Here is a 23,493-nt window from a genome sequence, read left to right as displayed (position 1 = left end):
GTACCTCTGGGATATTTGTTCCATCAATGTTAATTTTCCCAAGGAAAAACGTGAGACCGCAGCTGAGAGGAGCCCCTCCAAGAACTATGCCATCTATCTGGGTGGATACAAACAAATCTATTTACAAAATTGTTTCAGCATTTCTTTGAAAAGTTCAAACCTACCGGAGAGTCGCCAGGTTTGCTAATTTTAGATGAACATCAATCTCACAAACCCAATATTGAGGCAATCAAGATGGCTCGCTGGTAGCACGTAAATATTGTGTCTTCCAGCTCACTGCACCATAAATCACAACCTCTTGATAAGAGTTTTATGGGGTCCTTAAAACGACATTATAGTAAGGAGGTAAGAGTTTGGTTAAGACATAGTGGATGTTCCTTAAGCACTTTTGATATCACAGAACTATTTGGTAAAGCATATATAAATGTACAATCAGGTCAAATAGCAGTAAGTGAAGTTCGTAATACTGAAATTTATCCAACTAATCCACATATTTTTACAGACGATGATTTATTGCCTTCTCTTGTTCTTGACGACAACGATATCCACAATATACACTATTCACCATACACGTTAGCAACTGGACTATCCATCACACAGATGGAATCATCCACTTCAGCAACTGGACTATGCACTGAAGATATAGGACTGTCCACTTCAGCAATACTAAACCATCAACTGCACAGAGAGAACCACCCTTACTTCAGAAATTGAACCATCTATTTTTCAGAACCGTCCACTTCTCCAATTGGACCATCCCCTGCACAGAGAGGACCAACTTATTCAGCAAATGGATTATCGATTTTTCAAAAGGGACCGTCCACTTCAGTAATTGGACCATCCACGCCGAGATAGGAACATCCACTTCAGTAACTTGACCATTCACTCCACAGATAGGACTATCCACTCCGACGATTGGACCATCTTCTGCACAGATAGGATCACCCACTTCAGAAACTAGACTTTCGATCGCAACAAAGTCTACAAGTTCAGCACTCCAACGCGATCATCTAGATCACCTATATCGTCACAGCTGTTTTCACAATCTGATTCTGAGAACAGTTTATTAATGTCTATTTTCAATAGGTCTAAAACTAAATGTCTGATTCGTCCTGAGGAAATAATGTCAGTTCCAAATCCTAGAAAGCAGTTAGATAGCAGAGGAAGAAAAACATAAGCATCTGAAATTTTGACATCTTCATCATATAAAAATGCTCTTCAGTGGCAGAAGAAAAGAAACCCAACAAACAGAAAAAGAAAGCTGATCGTAAACGATATAACATATAATAGGCAAAGGAGAATAGTATAAATGAGCCCAAAGGTACCTCAAGATATCGTGAACGAAGTAAGAAATGTTTAAAACGACACAGAGAGAGCTTTTCCGATTCATCAGAAGAATGTGATGTCAATTTCGAAGACTCGTCCTCAGACTTTTCTCTGCCAGAAGATGAAGTTTATCGGAATAGTCCTGATGCAGAATGTCTCTTTTGCGGTGGAAAATTGTCACAAGATAATCATGGAGAGTAATGGGTGATGTGTCTTATGTGTGAATTATGGTGTCACGTAGAGTGTTCTGGATATGAACAAGAATGTTATATTTGTGACTTTTGTAAATAGATTATTACGAGTATTCAATATATAGGCTCATTTACTTAAACAAAAAATCGCATGTTATCAGTAAATCATTAATATCTATCTTAGTCTTATTCATGTGACTATTGTAACTCTTTAATAAACATTCTACTTTAAATCCTGAAGTATATTTTGTTGATATTTTAAGTTTTGGTTACATATAATTACTAAATTTGTAAATGGTATTCCATATTTGTGTGCTTTTTCTCTGCCCATTTTCTTTTTAGAAAAATACACTAGATGTCAGCAGCAGCATAAGCAAAAAATGTAGAAGTTGAAGATGATTTTGAGGAATAATCATCAAAAATGTCTTAGATCTCTGTGAGTTGAGTTGAAGCTGCGTATCTATGAGATATTGAGAAATTTTCTTGATACCTACTCATTGCTTTCTGAAGAGGAGGCGTAAGTAAGTAAGTACGTCTAAAGTACTTCTAAAGTAAGTATGTCTTCTGGGGAACGACGTTCTAAAGAAACAAAAAGAATAAATGTCGAAAAAATAGTCTACTTTCAACTGTGAATTAATAACTGATATTTCGAAGTACCAGGTATGAACACAATGACAGGGGTTCTCAATGTTTTACACTGGAACATCATCCAAATAAATACCACCATAAGTAGTATATGTATCACTCAACAATGACTCGCTACCGTCAATTTGAGAAACCATGCACTATGGAATATATTTGAAAAAGTTAGAATAATTTCAATCAAACTTCCATAAGGTTTATACACACTGTATTTAGAATTTATAATGGTGCTTATATAGGATTTTTATTTTTAAAAATGTGCAATATTTTGAAGCCCTAGGACATAGGTTTAAAGCTACGACCCTTCAAAATTTATTTTTTCACACTTACGTTACTATATATTTGTTGAAATTTTCAATGCTGATTTTGATAAGTTTATACGTTGTTTTATTTTGTGAATGGCTATGAACACGTATAATATTATATTCTCATGACAATATATGCGATATTCTATTAACATGACTAGTTGTTCAATCAAGATTTGTATATAATGGTGTCACAATTGTAATTTTCTTCTCCCTTTGATTCACTTTCTTTCCAGTACATATAAAGATGACCAAACCGAAAATTAGTGCAACACGTTTTCTGGAGGTCTTATTTTTTTGTTATTTCTAGCGACGACGATAGAAGAGATAAGAAAATATGCTGATCGTGAAACAAATCGAGATTTCAACAGATTCACACGTTTCCAGAGCCCTACATGCCGACAAAAGGAACTTTGGATATCTGTTTGTCTGCTCTTCCTTCCGTACATTCATCCTTACGTATATACTGTATGTACACTCGCCAAGGTCACACTATTTAATGTACTCAAACCAAATTTTTTACTTATGATTACACTTTTCCTTATTACTTTCCATTTAGTATTCAGTTTAAGTGTATTATGTAAATTTGTATAGGTAAAAGTACTAAAAACATAAAAGTACTACATTTGAAACGTAATTTATGATATTAGTAACACATAGCAATATCAGATATACAGAGGTCCAGGAGCTTAATTTTTATGGTGTGATATTTTCTCAATTAATATGGAAACCGGAAGTAGACATAGATTTCAACAAGTTCCGGTTTAAATAGCAAGGTTAGAGTAGAGGTGGACACTTAATTGAGCATAGAAAACCACTTCTCACTATCTACTGCCATTTATACTCTATCATAAGCAACGTAAAAACAAGAAGTAGATGATTTTGGTTACTTTCAGTTCGAATAGAGATTTAAGAGACATGATACGCCAAATCGATTAAACAAACTGCGTCTCGTTACCTCTTTTCATTTTTGCTCTATGTAGATCAACATTGAAACCGGAAGTTATAGTTCATTTCTAACACTTCCGGTATAAGTAGAGAGTTGAGGATAGAGATTAAATATTTTTTTGAGACGCATAATTGATTGCAGGGAATCACTCATCTTTACTTATTACCGTTTTTGCTCTATAACGATCAACTTTAAAACCGGAAATGGTTGATTTCTATCACTTCCGGTTTGAGTATCACGTCCATTAACTTGATTCGTAACTTTTACATCCTGGCCAAAATTGATAGCTATCCAAGTAAATTTTGAGTTTTTTTTTTTTTTTTTTTTTTTTTACCGTACATTCGGAGACTCTCGCACACACACACACACATAGACAAAGGAGTATTTTGGTGAATTTAACTCTTTAAATGTTAGTGTTTAAATTAAAGCTTTTTAATCTTCAGTTTCTTCATCCTTCTACAGTGTATGAAATTAAATTCTAATTTTACATAGTTTATTTCTAAGCAATTACTATTGCTTTACTATATCACCTATGCCGCTCAAAGAAATAATAGATTAATACAGAGTAGCCTCTCTTCTACTAAGCCAAGAAAATGACGCATCTTAAGAAGTTGCTTTATGTTAGTGGCGGAGGGTACCTGTAGAATCTTTGTTTTTCGGAGTATTGATTTATAAGGGATTGTCAGAAATAAACGGACATTTTAAGAACACAGTTTTACTGTATTTCCTTCTTAATGTATATTTAAATGTTCTTTGATATATCAAATTAATGTTTTATTATATATGAACGTAATATTAGTTAAATTAATTCAGGTTTATCAATATTAAGAAGTAGTGCTCCCACGTGTACACCACGTAAATGAGTTTGGTTTGTATGGCGCGATGTTTCCTCAATTATTATTGAAACCGGAAGTGGTCGTAGAATTCTACCACTTTCGGTCTTAGTACAGAGATTAGAGTGTAGATGGAATATATCCTTGGGACGCTTGATTCATCGCAGAAAACCTCTTCTCGCTATCTATTAGAACGTTTTTACTCTACAGTGATATACATTAAAACTGGAAGTAGTTGATTTCTGTCACTTCCGGTTTAAATAGATGGTTAGTAGAGAGACGGTGGCAGTTATTCTTAGAATATTAAATCGATTATGATAGATATTATTTACAAAAAATATTGACTAAACTAAATATATATATGCAAACTATTTTCTTAAATTTCTTCAAAAATTTTCCTAACATTTCTTAAATTTCTTCAAAAAGAAATCGCCTACTTCGTTTTAATATATAGCGTTTGTGTTTTATAAACCTAATCAAGAAAGTTGCGCCTTAAGCATCAACAAAATATACGTGAAATAACAAAACTTACACAAGGTGAACTATAAAAGTATTCAAAAAACATAATGTTGAACTTTCTTTTTAAACAAAAAGATAACAACAAAATATTCCCAAACTCATGAACACTAGCGTGCGCAGGACATTGGGAATGTGGGTGCCAGATCTAAAGTACCACCATATGGAATGTCGTCCTCCCCCCCCTTCCCCTAAGAAAAGATAGCGTCATTGCACCCGACGCTGCGTCGGCGACGCACGGCACACATGCAGACGGGAAATAATTTACACGTAAACTCTTCTCAGTTTGTTATAATTCTACATAAAAAAAAGTTTTTCTAATGGGGGTGCCAAGGCACCCATGGCACCCACGTTACGCACGCCTGTGCTCATGAAACGTAATTTGTCAGAACAGTTTAAAAACATTGGATTGCAGGAAACGAGTTTTTCCTATCTTATTGCCTATTTTGCTCTATAGTATTCTACGTACGTTAAATCCAGAAATAGTTCATCAAGTACTTCTTGAGATTTCCTGGATGGACGGACACAGCATCAGACATAGTAAATATATAAAGCAGTTTTGGTAAAGCAAATTCCTTAAAACTTAGTGTGTGTACGTATAATACCATTTAATCTTCAGATTCTATTGATTTCTATTTAGCTTAAAAATTCTCATCTTATACCGTATATTTCTAAGCAATTGTTATTTGTTTTAGCATATCAGCCATATCACTTAAGGAGACAATAAATTAATACAGGATATTCTCTTCTGTGCTAAATCAAGTTATTTAGGATCGCATTGTGTATCTTCAAAAATTACGTTAACGATGATAAACGCAACTTTGTTTTCTGGGTCATTGATTTGTAAGAGAGGTATTCTTATCTTTTCTTTGGAATAAACAGAAATTCTAATGATGTCATTTTACTATTTTCTTCTTAAAACATGTTCGAATGTTCTTTCGTTTATCAAAATGATGTTTTATTACATTCGAACGTGATATTAGTTAAATTAAATTCAGTGTAGTCTACGAGAATAAGGTTTTGTTGTCTCGTCTCGTAAATCTTGTAAATATCTCGTCTCGTCTCGTAAATCTGAGTTGATTTTGAGTTTAACGTCCCTTTTAGCAGCGAGGCTATATGAGGCGGGTTCTATTGATTAACGTGGAATTCGAACCACATGAGTTCAGCCGGGAATAGAACCCGGGTCTCCACGCCAACTCTTGTAAATCTGGTAAAAGTATCGTCTTGTCTCGATACTTGAAGATCTTTTCTCGTTTCGTATATTATTTTCGAAAAGTTTTCTTTCGCTTTGTAAATTTATATACACAATTTATGACCTGGTGGTTTTTTTTTTTTTTTTTTTTTTTTTTTACTTTCATTCAGAAGTTATCAGAACCCTTCCGTGTGACGACAGGTCCAGGAAGGGTGGATCAACCTAATAATGTTCTAGCTATTGACCCCAGATGTCTCAATATTTTCAAATCCTGCCCATGACAATTCCTATTCTGTTTTAAATGAATTCGGCAAGCGTTGGCAGGATATATGGTGTAGTACATCCCTGTAACCATTATCACATATCCTATAGCATATGCAATATTGCATAAGAAGTGTTTCAAGGCAATGTTACAATATATACATACAGAATAGTTTCACCCAGCGCCAGGCCTGTATCTACGGGGGTCTAAGAGCCGGTCTCCCTAAATTTTTACTTGTCCCTAACATTTTTCACAGTTGGCTTGCAAATGAACTATAATATGATAATGAGGTACCTATAATTGGTTGGGTCCGGCCCCCTAACTTTTACCGGACCTGCCCAGCGCCCATTTTGGCTACCTTCCATGAAGACTCAGCTTTGTATTGGTGCATGAATGCGACATCCACCATCCAGCAGTAGTCACCCAAGACAAGGACATTATGTTTCAATCGACAGATCTTCCAGAACTTCCCATTTTTATGACTGATATTTATCTGTTGCTTTCACTGTAATTTTAACGTACCTAAATGTCGTGATTATTTGTCTGTTACATATTATATGTACCTTCACCACTACAAAGTTCTTAATGCAAACACTGAGGGAAGTAAAGTAGATGAGGCCTAACGAGAGCGGGAATCTATCCTATTGCTACCCTCAGATAATCGGCTATTGTGTCTTGTAGGTAAGAAATCAACAAAATGAAATCTTGGTGACAGAAAGCAGTTCAACGTTGGTTGTGATAGAGAGAGGGTTAGAGCCATTTGCGAGTGAGGGAATTTCGATTGAACAAAATTTATACCATATTTAATACTGCAGGATATTGTGTAATGATTTACGTATCTTTAAACATTGATTAAAGCAATTCTTTGTGTTCGTACAATTACTTTAATAAACTTAGAGCTTTTATCCAAAGAAGTCTTAGAGTGAGGGAAGGAAGAATTATCACTGAAGGAAGGAATTAATCCATTTTTAATTTATCGCAGAAAGTTATTCATTACTTGCTACCATTTTCTGAAGTTCCAGTTAACAAAATAATAATAATAATAATAATAATAATAATAATAATAATAATAATAATAATAATAATAATAATAATAATAATAATAATAATAATAATAAAAATTGTTATCTGTAAATTTTCCCAGGAGAGAATACTTTCCCTTCCTTGTGCTCGTGTGAAATGCACCCTGTACAACTATGGTCATATCTTTCAGCTTACCTCAAATACCTTGCTTTCGTCACCTTTCAGCATGCATTCATTCATGAATTTAGCAACAGACATTCGAATTCTTCGTATACATCGGAGTAAGCTATGAGTTTAGAGCTCTTCACTTATATTTGTTTTCAATCAATATCATGGCAATGGAAGTTTTGTGTGGATCAGTATTAATATTTGTTATTCTAATTATAATAAGAACTTCAATTTAACGTCCTATGATTATGCCCTTTAGGTTAAAGGAAACGATGATTCTTTAAATGGAATGATTATTTAAGAATTAGTGAAGTGAGAATGTAGGAAGAGACGGGAAATCACAAGAAAATTAACAGATATGGTTTTACTCACGAAGGTTTACTATCAAACCAAGGAACCCTAGCACCACAGGTCAGCTTCCTACCACTAAGGCATTTTGCCTTCCAGTTGTGCAATAATAGAATTAATGATAGATATACACTTGACCGTTTTCAAAAAATAAAATATAACATATATCCCTGTATGTGCTGATTATTTCGTAAATTTAAGGTGAGTGTGCACTATAATATATATTAAAAAAATACTAGATGGGTACATATCGTATACTTCCGTATTTGTCCCATTACATCTTTGGTGCCTACCATTAATAAAATTAGAGAATTTTATTGATATCTTTTCTCGTAAATTTGCTATTGCTAAGCCTAGTCATTTACTATAGTTCTTCACGATGAAAGGTAACATGTTACATTTTACGATAGTTTGTCAACAATTTAAAAGGATCAAGACATATTTAACAGTACACATATTTTTTGTTAGTATAATCTAAATACAGAAGACAGGAGACTAAATTATAAAGACCGTGATCGGTAAAAGAAGAACGAGAAGAAAGTGAAAGAAAGAAGAATATATTAGAAAAAAGTAAAGACAAAGAGAAAGATTTTGATACAAGTTAAAGATAATTATGTTTCTTCTATTCTCTCTGAAAATGACTCGCTTTTTTTATTATTATTATTCGCTTGTCCTTGCTCTTTGGGAAAATTAAATAACTTGAAATCTATTCTTAAATTATGGCATACTTATCCAGTACGGAGAAGGAATAAAACTTAATTAAAAAAGTGCCAGAAGAGAGTTAGTTTCATGAAATCCAGGGTGTTAATGAAAAGAAGAAAAGAAATAAAAGATTACAAAATGAAATAACTATATATATATATATATATATAGGGTCAGGAAGCGAAAAAAAGATTAAAATATTTCAAGATGGAATGGTGCGACCGTATTTTCAAGATGATGGGAGGTATTAAATTTTTTCTCCCTACAACACCTTTTAGTCGATTGAAATGACGTCATTACGCCAAAAGATACGAAGGAGATGTTGACTGCTCTGAAATGTTGCAAATTCTTAACTCCAGCCCCTTCATAATTGATTTTTGCTCATAAAATATTGTGACCTTCGTTTCACTTGGAAACAATTATTATCAGAAAAAGATTAAACATAATATCTTCGTAGTTAGCAGTATTGAGAAAGTTGAAACCGTTTTGTAAATTTACTTTCCCTTTCAACATGAGATGCAACGTACTTTTAACACGTTCACTGCGGATGACGTCGATCAGTGTCTGATGCTATGTGTTAAAATAGTTTGTGCTGTTGTATAAATAGTTTAGCAAATTTACCAAACAAATTGTTTATCACGATGAAGAAGTGATGAGCATACATTTTTTTAATAGAGTTTCACTGTTTTTACGTAGATTTGAAAATGAGGTAATGCTTATCTATGGAAAATGTTATTCTTAAAGATGGTGACTAAAATATATTTGATAATTGTGTATATGGAGTAAAAGTGCAGAAGATAGTGAATAAAATTATGGGAAGTGAATATTGTATATGCATTTGATTTGTAGTCTAAGGTAGCAGATTACTTGGTATCTTGAATTAATGTACAGTATAACAATTTGCCAGAAATAAGCTAAGCATACGATATTAAAATATTTGAAAACCGCTGTATCAACACACACGCATATATATATATATATATATATATATATATATATATATATATATATATATATATGTGTGTGTGTGTGTGTGTGTGTGTGTGTGTGTGTGTGTGTGTGTGTGTGTGTGTGTGTGTGTGTTAATGAACTATATCGGCAGACTGTAGGAGGTGATTCTTCAGACCAAAACAAGAGAAAAACTTCAGATGAACCTATGGCGAAAAGTGCATAGTTTCAGAGCTAAAGCTGTCTAAAAGTGCATATTTAATCAATTCTTAATAGGTTTACAGGGTATTCCCTATAGGATGTAATTCTCAGATATGCTCTCAATAGAGTTTTCAGATATACCTTGATTTCAAGTTGGATCCAGAGTAGGCAGGAGGTAAGCCTTGACAACAATGGACATACAATGCTTCGGAGGGAAGTTGGAAGTGTTAGGAACCGCCAGCTCCATGTTTTTTTTTGTTTTTTTTTGTGTGTGTGTGTGTGTGTGATCCGAATAACGTGTGATGCGATGTATTTCTTCACGGTATATTTCACATTTTCTTCATTTGTAAGCATGAAAGAAAACATCGCAGCATGCGTTTTCCCGAATACGAGAGACCATGCTGCTGATGATCCTTAACACTTCCGACATCGCGTCAAAGGATTCCGCGTTCACTGCTATCAAAAACTTATCGTTTGCCTACTTTGAACCAATCATAAAGTCGGAACATATCTTAAAATTCGGTTGATGGTATGTCCGGGAATTTCACTCTGCAAGGAATAATCTGTACACCCATTGAATATTAATGAAATGTGCAATTTTGAACTGCGTATGCATTTACGCTAATAAGGACCACCAGCCACTGTTTCTCGAATTCGAAATACGTAGAGTCTTGAAATTTCCCTTTTTCGCTATTTTGGAAAGCCCTAGCTCTGAAACTATGCACTTTTCCCCACAGGTCCATATGAACTTTTTCTCTTATTTTGATGTGAGGAATCACTACAGTTTGTCGGTATAGTTCATTAACACACTATATATATATATATATATATATATATATATATATATATATATATATATATATATATATATATATATATATATATATATACACAATACTATGTTTCACATATGCGACAGACGCTATTTGCTTGTCTTGTGATTCGTGACACTCCTTTATCCGTCAATATTCCTTCCACATGGCATCAATAATTGATATCATATGCGGCGGACGACTTTTGGTGTCTTTTTGTCAATTACGTCATATATATTTACGTTTATTGTGAAACGGTATATATAATTCTAAAACAAGGTAAAAGTAATAAAATAAAACAACAAAAATAGTTAGTACATGAGTCTATGATGAAGTACAGGGGAAGTTTATGATTAATATCAGCAGTGAAACTAATATTGGGATGTAAAACACATATCCTTATAAGAGAATCAAATATGGACCTCGTGCGGGATAAGCTACTACAATGATGGAAATTCAATATAAGAAATATGAATTAAGGAGTATGATATTGTGGGCACCAACATCGAAATCAAGAACAATGTGATTTTATCCTGTTGCGGTTACTTTATGATATTGGAGAAGAACAAAAACCCGCATTGAAAGTGTGCACCTAACTGCAAAAGTCTGATGCTTCTAGTGTAGCAAAGGAAATGTAACATTGACTGTCTTCTGAAAGTTAATAAAAACAATAACTAATTGTGAATTCTAAAGCCTGCTATTCGATTTTTCAAGCAAGGTATTAACATTTAACGCTATTTTTATTTTTATTTTCTTCCTTTGCTTTTCCTTTTTTTTTTTAGATGAATATATCCGAACTTTCATAGTTTTGGCATAAGACGGGTTATAATATACGAATATAATTTAATCAATGGTGGTAAATTCCACATCGTTAAGTGTACTCTTTGATCATATGTATTTAGTGTCGCCTGAAAAGATGAAATTACATCCATTGAGAATAAATAAGAGACGGTTCTATATTACTGAGTGTCAAATATGGATTACTGTTATTAGGAGTCACCCCCACTTGCGCTTTTCTGAATTTTAATGAATTCTTAAAAGCCAAGAAAAGTATTAACAATCTAGAAAAGAAATCAGATAGCAAATACAAAATTGTGCCTATCAAAGTAGACCAGAAAGCTTTTAGGTACGTATTAATATGGGTGTGAAATTTACGACATCGTAGCTGTCTTGAGCTTGTACTTTTGCACTAGGAGACAAATCTTGGAAATAACTATCAGATAAAATATTTCTTTGTTACTCTTTGTTACTGAAAGGGCTTGCTTTTTTGCAATTTCCATATTGAAAATAAAATGAAATTTTTGAGTTTTACATTCCACGCTTATGCCGGCTAAGCTAAAGGAGATGATGATGATAAAAATGAATAAAATGGTGGAATGAAGAAAGTGGGAGGAAACGGGAGAACCCCGAGAAAACCCCCACACACGGTGTTTATCCACCACAAAGTCCACTTGTTACGAGCGGGGGTCGTACCAGGGACCTCGCGCACCAGAGGTGAACGCTCTACCACTGAGCCACCGCGGCCCTAATCGCCACATTTTTTTGTTGCTGTTTATTTAATTACAAACAAATGAGGAAGCGTGTTGGGAAAACGTAGTGAAGATTCTCAAAAGTATAGTTTTACAATCGAAGCTACATATTTCTCTACCCCCATGATTTGCTCCTTCCTAAGTGAGTCTATAATAGCTATGAAAACAAAGGCTGTATGACTTGCAACTTTTAATTTTATGCTGGCTCAGACGCAATACAGTATTTTAGGTTTAGTGTCCTATAATATATTTTTGTTTGTTTCCAGTAGTTATTCTAAGATAAGTCAGAGTTGAAAAGTGTTGAGGCCAAAGTAAACTACAAGACGGAATTGAAGTTGCAAGAAATGAAGAATTGAAATATCTAAGTTTCAGATATCTATGTCTTTTCTCGAGGAACACATACTCCATTTAGTATGAGCAAATCATACTCTTCTATAAAGGATATTGGTTCAACATACGAGAGAATACCTAACTTAAGGCCAACATTTAACATTTAACGCAATTAATCTCAGCTTATATTCTTCAACGGAAGTAACACATGTTAAATTTGTTCACATATTTCTCTATTCCTTGTTACTTCTAAACTGCTTTAAACGAAACAAATATTTTCTTAATTTATATTTTTATTCTTATGTGAGGTGTGTATTTCCAAAACATGCTAAATCCGTTTAGTAGAATTCTTCAGAAAGTTCAAAAAACTATATCATTTTACATTGAAACACTATCGCAAATGATATTTCAAACAGAATTTACTACAGAAAATGATGTGTTTTAACGAAAAATAATTAGAAACGTGAGAAGTTCCATAGTATACTCTTCCATATTCAATTCAAAATCGGACATTTTTGGAATTATGTTTTGGAAATACACTCCTCATATGTTCTCCTATGTACGTATTTCTTTTATATGGTTGTTGTGTAGTCAAATTATAGTCTACTGGTGAACTATTTTGTGTAAGAGCACATGCGTCAGTAACTCAATAATAAACTAGAGTAGTTTTGCTGTACGTGGTTTTGTTGATAATCGTTTAGAAGCAAGACGGAACTGATAATAGTAATTTGCTTTTTCTTTAGTGACTGTGGAAATAAAGTATTTTTTCAGTAAGGGAGTCATTGAGATCTTATAGTACTTAAGGAGTAAGGGGTTCATGTAATTAATGCGTAATCTCCAGCTCATTTAACGTCATATATTTTTACTTACTATTTTTACACAACAAAGCTAATTTTATAAAAGTACTTGACCAAATCAAGCACAAAAGTGTTATTGAAAGGGGTTGATCAGTATTTTCAATTCAGAGCCCTTCTTAGATAGATTGTGTTCAATTTGATGCGCTTCATCCACTCCAATGCTCTTACAGAGATGAACAATCAATGTTCTTAATTTTGGTGACGTGTTCGCAATATTAATTACGTGCTTCATTTGCAAAGAATGACATCGTACAATACAAAGTTCAAGCAAATTTGACCATATCTTATTCAGCGTTATTTCTTCAAGAACTTCTGGTTCGATTTCAACATCTAACAGCTGAATATACGTCAACATGTGAGATTTAAGTAATACATGCCAAGAACCAGGCGACACACCAGTATTGCAGACTCTACCAATTTTCAAACTTCTTAAATTATATAACTCGTTGTGTGGTATATCTGCAGGTTCATGAACATGGAAATCTCCGATTGCCAACTCCATGTACATTACATTTGGACACAATGATAGTATAAGATCTAGATCAATGCGTTGGAATACACTCAATTCTAGTGTTAAGATATTGTGTCCATGTTTTCTTAGAAATCTGTATAACTCCTTTTCTTTGCCATGCCCTCCCATCAGATACAATCCTTGAATGCAAGTTAAACTCATTAATGGCTCTAGGATATGACAAAATGTTTCATCATGTTCAAATTCGTACCTCAGTAAAATTATACTAATGTTAGGGCAAAGTTTTACTGCCACTTTTATAGCTTCAAACACATCTTTTTCACTTTTAAAGCTGGTAACATGATCGATTTCCCCTCCTAGAATACAATTTACGTAGTCCATATTTCGAAGTTGATATGTTGTAGTACATAGACCAGAAGCATCAACATCTGACGAGCACAGTTCTTGATATAATGTATACAAAGCTTCTAACTCATTACGACATCGAAGAATATTTATTTTAGGGCATGTCTTAAGAACAAGAATAACGTCACTAATGCTTACCGACACGTTTAAAAGGTAGAGTTCTAGTGGACGTTCTTGTAGTGATTGTAGTGGTTGTAGTTGAGGTAGCATGCAAAGCGGTTTATGTGCCACTAACCTTTCAGCAAAAGGGCTGCAACAAAAGGTAACGTTCGAAGGCAAAGCTGACTGTCTAAGTTCCTCGTCATGCACAACAAAGCCATATTGGTATTTCTCAATTGTTATTTGGAGGACTGATGATAATTTCATTAAAGGCATGAGCACGTCTAAGTCATATTTGCTATTCCACGTCACAATCACTAGCTGTTTTAGATTCTTACATCGTAAGGACAAAATATAAATATCTTCTTTCCTAAAAAACATTGTGGCTCTTTGAACAAGTGGTGTGAACAATATTCGGTAATTGATGGCGTATTTTAAGACAGGTTCTCCAATTTTTATGTAACGAACAATTTGGGCTTCCATTAGGTCACTTACTATGTTTCCCGGAATGAAGTCCACTGGCCATTCTTCTTCAGCGTCGACTATATAGGGAACTCGGACTTTAGACAAAGCATGCAAAGTTGGTTCTAAACATAAATTGTAAAGAGATAATGGAGAAGAAGGGCGTCTCAGAGGCATCACGGAAAATAGGAAGAACGACGAATCTGAAACGATAAGACACTGAATCAAGAAACGGTAATGTACTATCTATCAAATATATCATATTATCAAATGTGCTAAGAAATGTTTGGCGCTGAACCTCAATTCAGTCAAAATACTGAAAAAAAAATCAAACTATAGAGTAAACAGTGAGTCTAACCAGAGATCGCCAAACCGTCGATCGTGACCTACTAGTAGCTTGCGGGGACATTTTCGGTAGATCACGTTAACGCTCCGGTTGGCTAACCTTGATTCCTCCACCGAGCTAACACTAACGACAGGGGGCGCTGACGACAACACCTACCATTGCTACCGCGCAACTGTCATTTCCAGCCTCATCTCACAGTTGATTGCATACTATGGGGTTGTGCACGTTATGTTTTTCGTGTGTGTATTAGACATTTGTTAATTTGGATAGCTTGATTTCATATTTATCGTACTAGAAATGTACGCTTATAAGCAATAAACAAATGTAAGGTTTTTTTTTAAAAAAAGTTAGTAGTTCTTTTGGTTGGTAGCTCACAGTAGGATTTTAAAACGGTAAGGTAATTTAGAAGCTTCATAAGTTTGGCAACCACTGGTCTAACCTATGCAATTAGTGGTGAAACAACAATACATAACAGCTGATTAGCACGCAGAAATTTTTGTTCGGAGGGATCCAATACTACGAGATAACAGGGGCGCCAGGTTTTGGAAATCAGTGATGATGCTTTAATTCACAGTGCACCACCACAATGATTCTGGAGTACTCACTGGATTAGTCCGGAGTTCTTCTTCCGAATAATTTTGAAAATTTACTATACTGAAAATAGTTTTAGGTATCTTTGTGTGAAAATTGAGTTTTTATTTTCACAATTATTCTTGAATGAATATTTGATAGGGAGTTGATAGGGATCTACCGCTTTATCTTAGAACTCGTCATGCCATTCTGAACGCTAATCTTTGGATTCATTGATTTTAAAAGGAACGGAAGAAAAAAAAGTTAGTTAAATAGATCAAAATTTAAGAACATATTTTTGTTTAATGATAAGCATGCATAAGTTTGTATGCAGTACAACGCAGTGAGTTCAATAATTAAAGTCTTATTTATATCTCCTCTCTCCATTTCGGACTCTACTATCAGTTATGAAAACTGTGAAGGATTATAATTTCTGCTTTTTTCCTTTCTTTCTTTTCTTTTATCTTTACTTGGTTTTTCTTTCTGTCTAGTGTAAGTGCTAAGTAGGGACGCACTCGTGGGTTGTCCACCGGATCCCGACCCCCAAAACTTCCTAACTCAACATACTTTTGTATACTTTCTTAATAAAAAAAAATATATTAGTTTAAGAGGGAAATTATTGATGCAGCATGAAAATTTGATCTTACACTTTCTTTGCACTCTTTCTCATATAAAAATAATCTAGTTTTAGATTATTGATCCAGATTTGTCTTTCTGAAAATATGGGTGAAAGTATTTTACAGTTACTTATCGTCTTTTCATGTACAGAATAATACCCGTTCAATACCACATAAATGTATTGGTAGTATTGGACCCCCCTAACAAAAATTTCTTAGTTGTGGGTATCCTCGAGCACGGGAGCACTCCTGAAGTCGGCGCTCCTGTAAGACACCACGTTCATGTAGTACTAAACTGGCATTATTCTGCACCCGAAAAGACTATAAGTAATTTTTAAGTATTGCTATTTATATTCTCAGAAAATAAAAAATTACAGGGTGGTCCGGAAGTGGAGGTACCAACCTTTACTTTCAACAGTATAGGGTTAGTTATGGTAGAATGTCTGTATACAATTACCTTGAAGTCTTAAGAGTCTTAAGAGTCATAAACATCGGTATAATTACGATCCATGTCGTAACCAGCGCACTTCGCGATTCACTTGTGCAATTACCTGAATCAGACCTTTCCTGGCTTCTGGATTGGAAGAGGTTGTGCAGCTTCACCAGCTCCATTTTCTTGGCTCCAAGAAATCCCAATCTGACGACACCAGACAATGCTCTCTGGGGTTTCATAAAGCAACAAATAAGAAACACTCGATATCACACAGCGCATGAATTATGAGCAGATGTGGAACGCGACCTCATCCTCGTGACTCCGGAGTATCTCTGCAAAACATCTGCGAGAACTTGGCGCAGAATTCAGCTGTGTAACGACATGGATGGTGATCATACCAATGTTTATGACTCTTATGATTCTTAAGACTTCAAGGTAACTGTGTACAGACATTCTACCATAACTAACACTATACTGTTGAAACTAAAGGGAGGTACGCTCACTTTCGGACCACTCTGTAGAACTATTTATTTTTTTTATAAGAAAAGATGAAGTGTAAGGTCAAGTCAGTCATTTGCTGTATCAGTCATTTGTCACAAATCTATATCAGTTATGAATTTTTGGGGCGAAGCGGTTCCAGACCCAATGGACCCTCCGCGTGGTTGCGCTCCTGCATAACAGTCGTAAAACACGAAAACATGCGTCCAATACATTTAGAAATGTACATTTCAGCCTACTAAGATATAGGATTGACTTTTGTTCCGAATATGGTGGGACATCTCGAAGTTTAAGGATATTTTCAGCGTCCCGAACTACGTCTAAGAGGGACGAATTAGACGATGGGACACCAAGTTGATTAAAAATAATTATAAACTGTACGGAAAAAGTTCTTAGTGGCATTTGTAAAGTTAGTCCCATGATGTGTACCGATGATAACCGAAATATCGATTGGTTTCTACCGCTAAAATTTTTCGTGTTGGCAGCAGTTAAATCACCATCAATGATATTATTCCTTGACAAGTTAAATGGTTTATTAACTTTTGTTCAAACTAAGCTCCAATAAAAGTTTTCTGTTTCGTGTGTTTTTAGTTTAAACTTTCACTGAAAATTTTACCCATTAATAGATGTATTCCTTTCTATTATTCTTAATGAATTATCCCATGTATACATTTGGTGGTTTTCTAGGCATGTTCGGTAAGTGTGTTCAGCGACGCAACTAGGCTAGTTGTAGCTCAGGGCAAGTACTCGCCTTAGCGGCCTCCTCTGACCAACCAAACCAAAACGCTCGAAGACTACATCTGATATTGGCATCACACTAATTCTCCTATTCCATTTTTTTCTAGTGGTAAAACTTAATTTCAAAATTGCAGCACATAATTTAGTTTTTAGTACAAGATAAAACACCAAAGTAATTAGTATTTGATTGCCAAATAATCTGGGAATAGTATACTTGACATATTCTTATAGTCTTTATTATAATAACTGCAAATCACAATGTTTTTGAAATTATATCGAGAAGTGCATATATGTACAATGAATCAATGGTCTGTTGCTTTAGAATAGAATATTTAATTATGATAAACAGTCAGGTTGTATCCCATGTATTATACTCGGACATTTTGCAAATCTCTTAAATCGATGTAAGTTAAATGAAAACACAAGAAGCTGGAATTTAAATTTAACTTTGCGGACTCTGTTGACTGCAAAGGCTTTTACAATATCCACAAAGATAGCTTTGAAGCTAACCTATGCTCTAGAGATATGATCTTAAGATCTGTGAGTCGTTGTTGTCCTTTTAAGCTTCTGAGGTATTTTTTTAATGATCTTTAGTTTGCTAAAACTCCTTAGTGAAAATAAATATTTGCCCAGTTTTGCGCCCCCAAAATCCGGGGCCTGGAGCATAAGCCCTATTTGCCCCCTAGTTACGTCATTGAATGTCTTCCACTTTAGACTTACCAAAAGATCGAAACGCTATTAAGATAGTTTAGTAAGAGTAGGAAATAAGTCCACGGTCAAGAATACTAAGACAGGAGGGGTTAACATAACTTTTTGGGAGACTAATTTGAATTTACTGTACAATATTGACTGCTCGTTCTTTGAAAATATATTTATACAACTAACTAACTAACTCGGTGGCCTATGGAACCCGGAGGGTCAATTCCGCGTTCACAAAAGCTCTCCACTGACTTCTATCCTTAGCTAACTGCATCCAGTTTCTACTTTGTATTCCAATCTCTGAGAGATCTATCTTAATATTGTCCTCCCATCTGCGCCTAGGTCTTCCTAATGGTCGTTTTCCGATTGGTCTTCCAGTTAAGACTTTGAAAGCGTTTCTACTTTCTTCAATCCTCGCTACATGACCCGCCCACCTAAGCCTTCTAGACTTGACGACCCTAACAATATTGGGTAAACAATATAAATTTATCTATACAAGCAACTGAATCTTTTAGGGGGCTGAAAATAGTAACAGGGTCAGGAGGATTCAGCACCTCCCGTGGGTGGGAACCCCTAGCTACGTACATGGAAAGACCTAACTACGTCATATTAAAATTATGTTACTGTTTTTTTTTCTTTCTTACGAATATCATAAACCAGTTTCAATAATAACGTCAAGTTCGAGATTGAGGTTTATTGATCAAAACACAATACATGCATTATATAATAGCTATATTTGCATACAATGTCGACTTTTAATTATTTTATAAATACTTTTCTTGAAAAAAGAAACAAACTTGTCAGTTTGAATAAATGTAAAATATATAAGGCCTGTAGCTACTTGAAACACCCTGCCGAACATATATAGCTAATAATGATGTATGACACGTTTTGGAATATATTGAGTTACCAGTGGAAACAAGTGCTGTACGGAGCATTTCATACATCGAAAGGCTCTTTTCTCCGTTCCCCAAATGACGGCACTAGTATGCTGGCAAACTGCTTTATTAGCGGGAAAATGCTGTGGTCCAGGAACACATTATAGGTTTCTCCGTTTTTTCCCGAATTCGCTCAAATGTGCCATATAGCGTTATTCACTGGGATGTTTCAATTATGGCTTAAATTGAATAATATATTCTCTAGTACTGTTTTGTAAATGATAAAAGAAGAAAAAGCCTTTATAGTAACTTTAGTATAAACAAATATTCATATACGATTAAATTATTTATGATTTTATATGATTAGTAATTTGTTTTCACTTACCTAGCTAAAAGAAACTGTCAACGTACATCCATTCTTTAGTGTTAGTGATTAATGCCTGGCAACAATAAACATGAATTAATTGAATTCATAATAATGATAATTCAATTTATACATCGTAGGAAGTGAGTGACAATATCTTTGGAGGTAAGTAGCTTGAAGAAAGTACACATTAATCCACAGGGTGATTAGTAAGTAAAATTAAAAATCAAATAAACTTGTAACAATTATGTGACAGCTCGAATCGAGTGACATCTTAACTGTGGGGGCCAGAAAGCCCTATCTCGCTCTATTCAACCATCCAGCAGATGAATCAGGGTTATCTTTGAGAAAACTGTTATTGAACAATCAGCAGAAGAGTAAGGATCACTGTTTCTAGTAGGTGAAACAGAGACTACGGAATACTTTTCATCAACACAATGGCAGGTGTAGTTGTCGGAATTTATTTATAAACGTCCAGTATAAGAAGTAGAAAAACTTTCTTAAAAAATTGCTGAACGTTCAGTAAATAAATCAGCGGGACCTTTCAGATATCGCTTATAATCCTCGAGCTTCCTAAATTGCGAATTGCTAATGAAACTCTAACTGTGAAACGAAGAATGTTCCGGAAGTTTGGCACAATTGGTTGCACAAATACCTAGGTATTTTCAAATGCATTCTCTACATTCTCGGCCCTTTTTGATTTTAGTGGTACAGCTCATACGCACCGACTAAATACATCAATCACTGTGTAGCGGTAGTTGCCATTATATTTTTGAAGCGTTTGTAAATCATAGAACATATAAATTACATCCTCACTGATCATTAACATTGTTTGCAAGATAAAAAAAATATCTACGGAAACGACAACGTACTGGACGATATAGCGTATAGCTTGTTTCTTTTAACCATAGTTTTACTTTGCTGGAAGTACAGATTTTTCCTCTGCTTTTTCACAATTTATTTGCAGAAGAAAAGAATGCAGAATGTGTGGGATTATAATAAATGCATTTCAACTTTTTGTTCATTGTTTATAAGTTTGACTATTGAGCCACGATACTTTTCTTTACTGTCGCACTCTTAAAACATCACAATAATTTTCTTCTTCCCGAATTCTGGTTTTGGTTTCGGTGTGATATTTCAGAACATGTTACACTATTAGGATTTAAAATATACGTAGTTAAGTCTTCGTAAATTACTCATCAATTTTTGAAGCGTGCTTGGTGATGAAAAAAATGGCAAAACAATTCACAGCCTTGAGAATTTGTGTCTTTTCTTTGTCGAACAATATATTATTGGATCCTTGTAGTTTATTATTGTTGGCGTACACTGACTCTTTCTGATCCAATTTGATTGCAACATCTTGTTTGAAACGATGGAATAGTAATTCTGCTTCCTTGCTATTGACTATGGCATAGCTATAAAGATTTCTTGCTTAACACTACCATCAGCATTTGTAACTTCACTAGCAGGTTTTATCAGTATAATTGTACGTTGTATTCGCTATTCTTGTTTACAGATAACATAAAGGTATTTTTTGTAATATTATGTTGTACTGATTCCAGTTTTCTTCATTATTTGCGTTCAACATATTACATATAGATTGCATTTCATGATCAAGATTAGATTCACATTATTCAGTTACATTAGATAATTTATGCATTCATTGAAGTATTACTGGTGACACAAAAATTATTTTATTGCTGTGTTACATGATAATTACTGTCTAAACAAAATAGTCGATAACACGCTTCCTACAATAGGTGCAAGTAGTGCTGGTGAGAATATTCCTTGTTGTATGGCTAAATGCTTCTTCTTATTCAATGATTTTGTATTGTCCAGGAGGTAGCTGCGTATTCTTGTAACGTTTCAATCTTAGTTTTTGGACACTCGTAAGTGGAAAATAAAGTTGTAAGGTATTTTCAGCAATATTCACAGATACTGAAGATTAATGAAGTATCCACATTAGCAATTATAGCTTTACGTATCTTGAGATAGTTTTGTGCAGAGCACGCAACAGATCAGCGTGTTTCACTGTAAGTTACATCGTCATAGACTAAGTCATCATTTTAACACACAATAATAATAATGAAACAGGTGCGCAAACGTAATTATTTAAATCGCCTGGGAAAATATTTATACGAAATCGCATTTCATCAGGTGTATCTTGTGTAAAATTCTTCAGCAAACATTCATGTGAATTTTTCATTGCATTCTATTACTTTCTTGCAAAAACATGATTTTCAACTCATATGTTAGGTTTGTGAGTTATCAGGTAGATTTCTAAACCGCACCAAGTACGAATAATTTAAGCTCATATTTTTATTTGCTTTACTTTGATGAAACACATCATAGAAACATTAGTGTAATGAAGGATCATACTAATGTTTCGATGATGTGATCCTTCTGTGAACAAATTAACAATATAACTATTCATTTTTCACATGCGATCATTTATGTGGTCCTTCTTTTGATTGAAAATCTTTCACCCTGGAAGTCCTTCGTAAAATTGTACTGGAAACGATATCGTTGCATATATATTTTGCCGTTCTGTATAGTATCAGTATATATTATAAAATTTCATATTTGTTTTACTAGAGATTTTAGACTTCAATTGTTTCACAAAATACGTTCTGCTTTATCCACTTGATCCAACGAGAATACATATAAATGGATGTGTAGACTTCGTATCCATGATGAACACTAACACCTTGTTTCAAGTGCTGTGTGTATTTAAAAATTTATTGAATATCGATGGATAGAAAATAAATGTATATTTTTTTTTTATTTTGAAAATATTTAGGTCAATGATTCTTATTTAAAATTTTTAGTTTGAAACATTTTGTTTATTCTTTTTTCAATTGGAGATTTTTCAGTTTGAAAAGAAACTAATTTTTCGTTTGGAAATTTTGGTTTAAATTTTCTGTTTGAAAATGTGGGTTCGAGCATTTTTAGTCTGAAAATTTTGACTTCAAAATTTTATTTGAGAATATTTAGTTTGAAATCTTTTAATTTAAACATTTTGATTATATAATTTTGGTTTGAAAATCTTTAATTTGAAGTTTTTAACTTTTTTTTGTTTAAAACTTTTAGTTTCAGGTTCTTGTTTGAAAAACATATGCTTGAAATTTTTAATTTTAAAAATTCCTGGACTTACTGAAAACAAAAAAGTTTGCTTGATTGTCATGAATCTTATGTTACAACATTTAAAATTCTTACCTCATACAGAAAACATGGCTAATTCAAATTATCAAAATATCACGGGTTGCATATATATTTATTTTTGACACTTTTCCCTCATGGAAGCAAAGAAGTTTAACTGATCAAATTAAAAGATATCTGTGCTTTAGAGAACATTTACCATTTTTTTTGGGCAATACTCAATTTTAAGAGATGGTCCTATCTACCCGTACCAAAAATTTAAGAGAACTGTAGAGTCCCTAAATGTATCCATAATCAATCATATCTTGTAATAATGCAATATCAAAGGGGATAAATTAGATCAATAGCCTACCGAACGGTACGATATACATACTGCTTACGTTAATACAATTTTTACCCATAGACGAAGATAAGCAGGGCCAGCTAAATTAACAGTGCTATTTATTTGAGTCGTAGAGAACATTAATCAAATTTTGTTTTTTAACAATTCCCAAATTTAAAAGCATCCAATGTACTAATCCCCCCCAAAAAATCAGGAGAGTACAAGAATGTAATAATGTCCTACAAAAAAGAATGAACTCCTATAATTAACTATATGATCACATAACTTGATCAATCC

The 23,493-nt window shown here is 33.9% G+C and overlaps 1 protein-coding gene across 1 annotated transcript; it reads right to left on the bottom strand.

Annotated features, from left to right (window-relative positions):
* Positions 1-13,181: 13,181 nt before the first annotated feature.
* On the bottom strand, positions 13,182-19,787 carry LOC145679740 (uncharacterized). The gene is made up of 2 exons (XM_081750303.1): positions 19,737-19,787; positions 13,182-14,775 (listed from the first exon to the last, which is right to left on the bottom strand). Exon 2 carries the CDS (start codon positions 14,747-14,749, stop codon positions 13,208-13,210), a length of 1,542 nt encoding a protein of 513 aa, XP_081606429.1. The 5' UTR covers positions 14,750-14,775; positions 19,737-19,787; the 3' UTR covers positions 13,182-13,207.
* Positions 19,788-23,493: the final 3,706 nt, after the last annotated feature.

This window comes from Thermobia domestica, chromosome 2, assembly GCF_964235325.1.
Source record: "Thermobia domestica chromosome 2, izTheDome1.hap1.1, whole genome shotgun sequence".
Lineage (NCBI taxonomy): Eukaryota > Metazoa > Arthropoda > Insecta > Zygentoma > Lepismatidae > Thermobia > Thermobia domestica.
The sequence above is the reverse complement of the archived record's forward strand: the minus strand, read 5'-3'. Positions and strand labels throughout refer to the sequence as shown.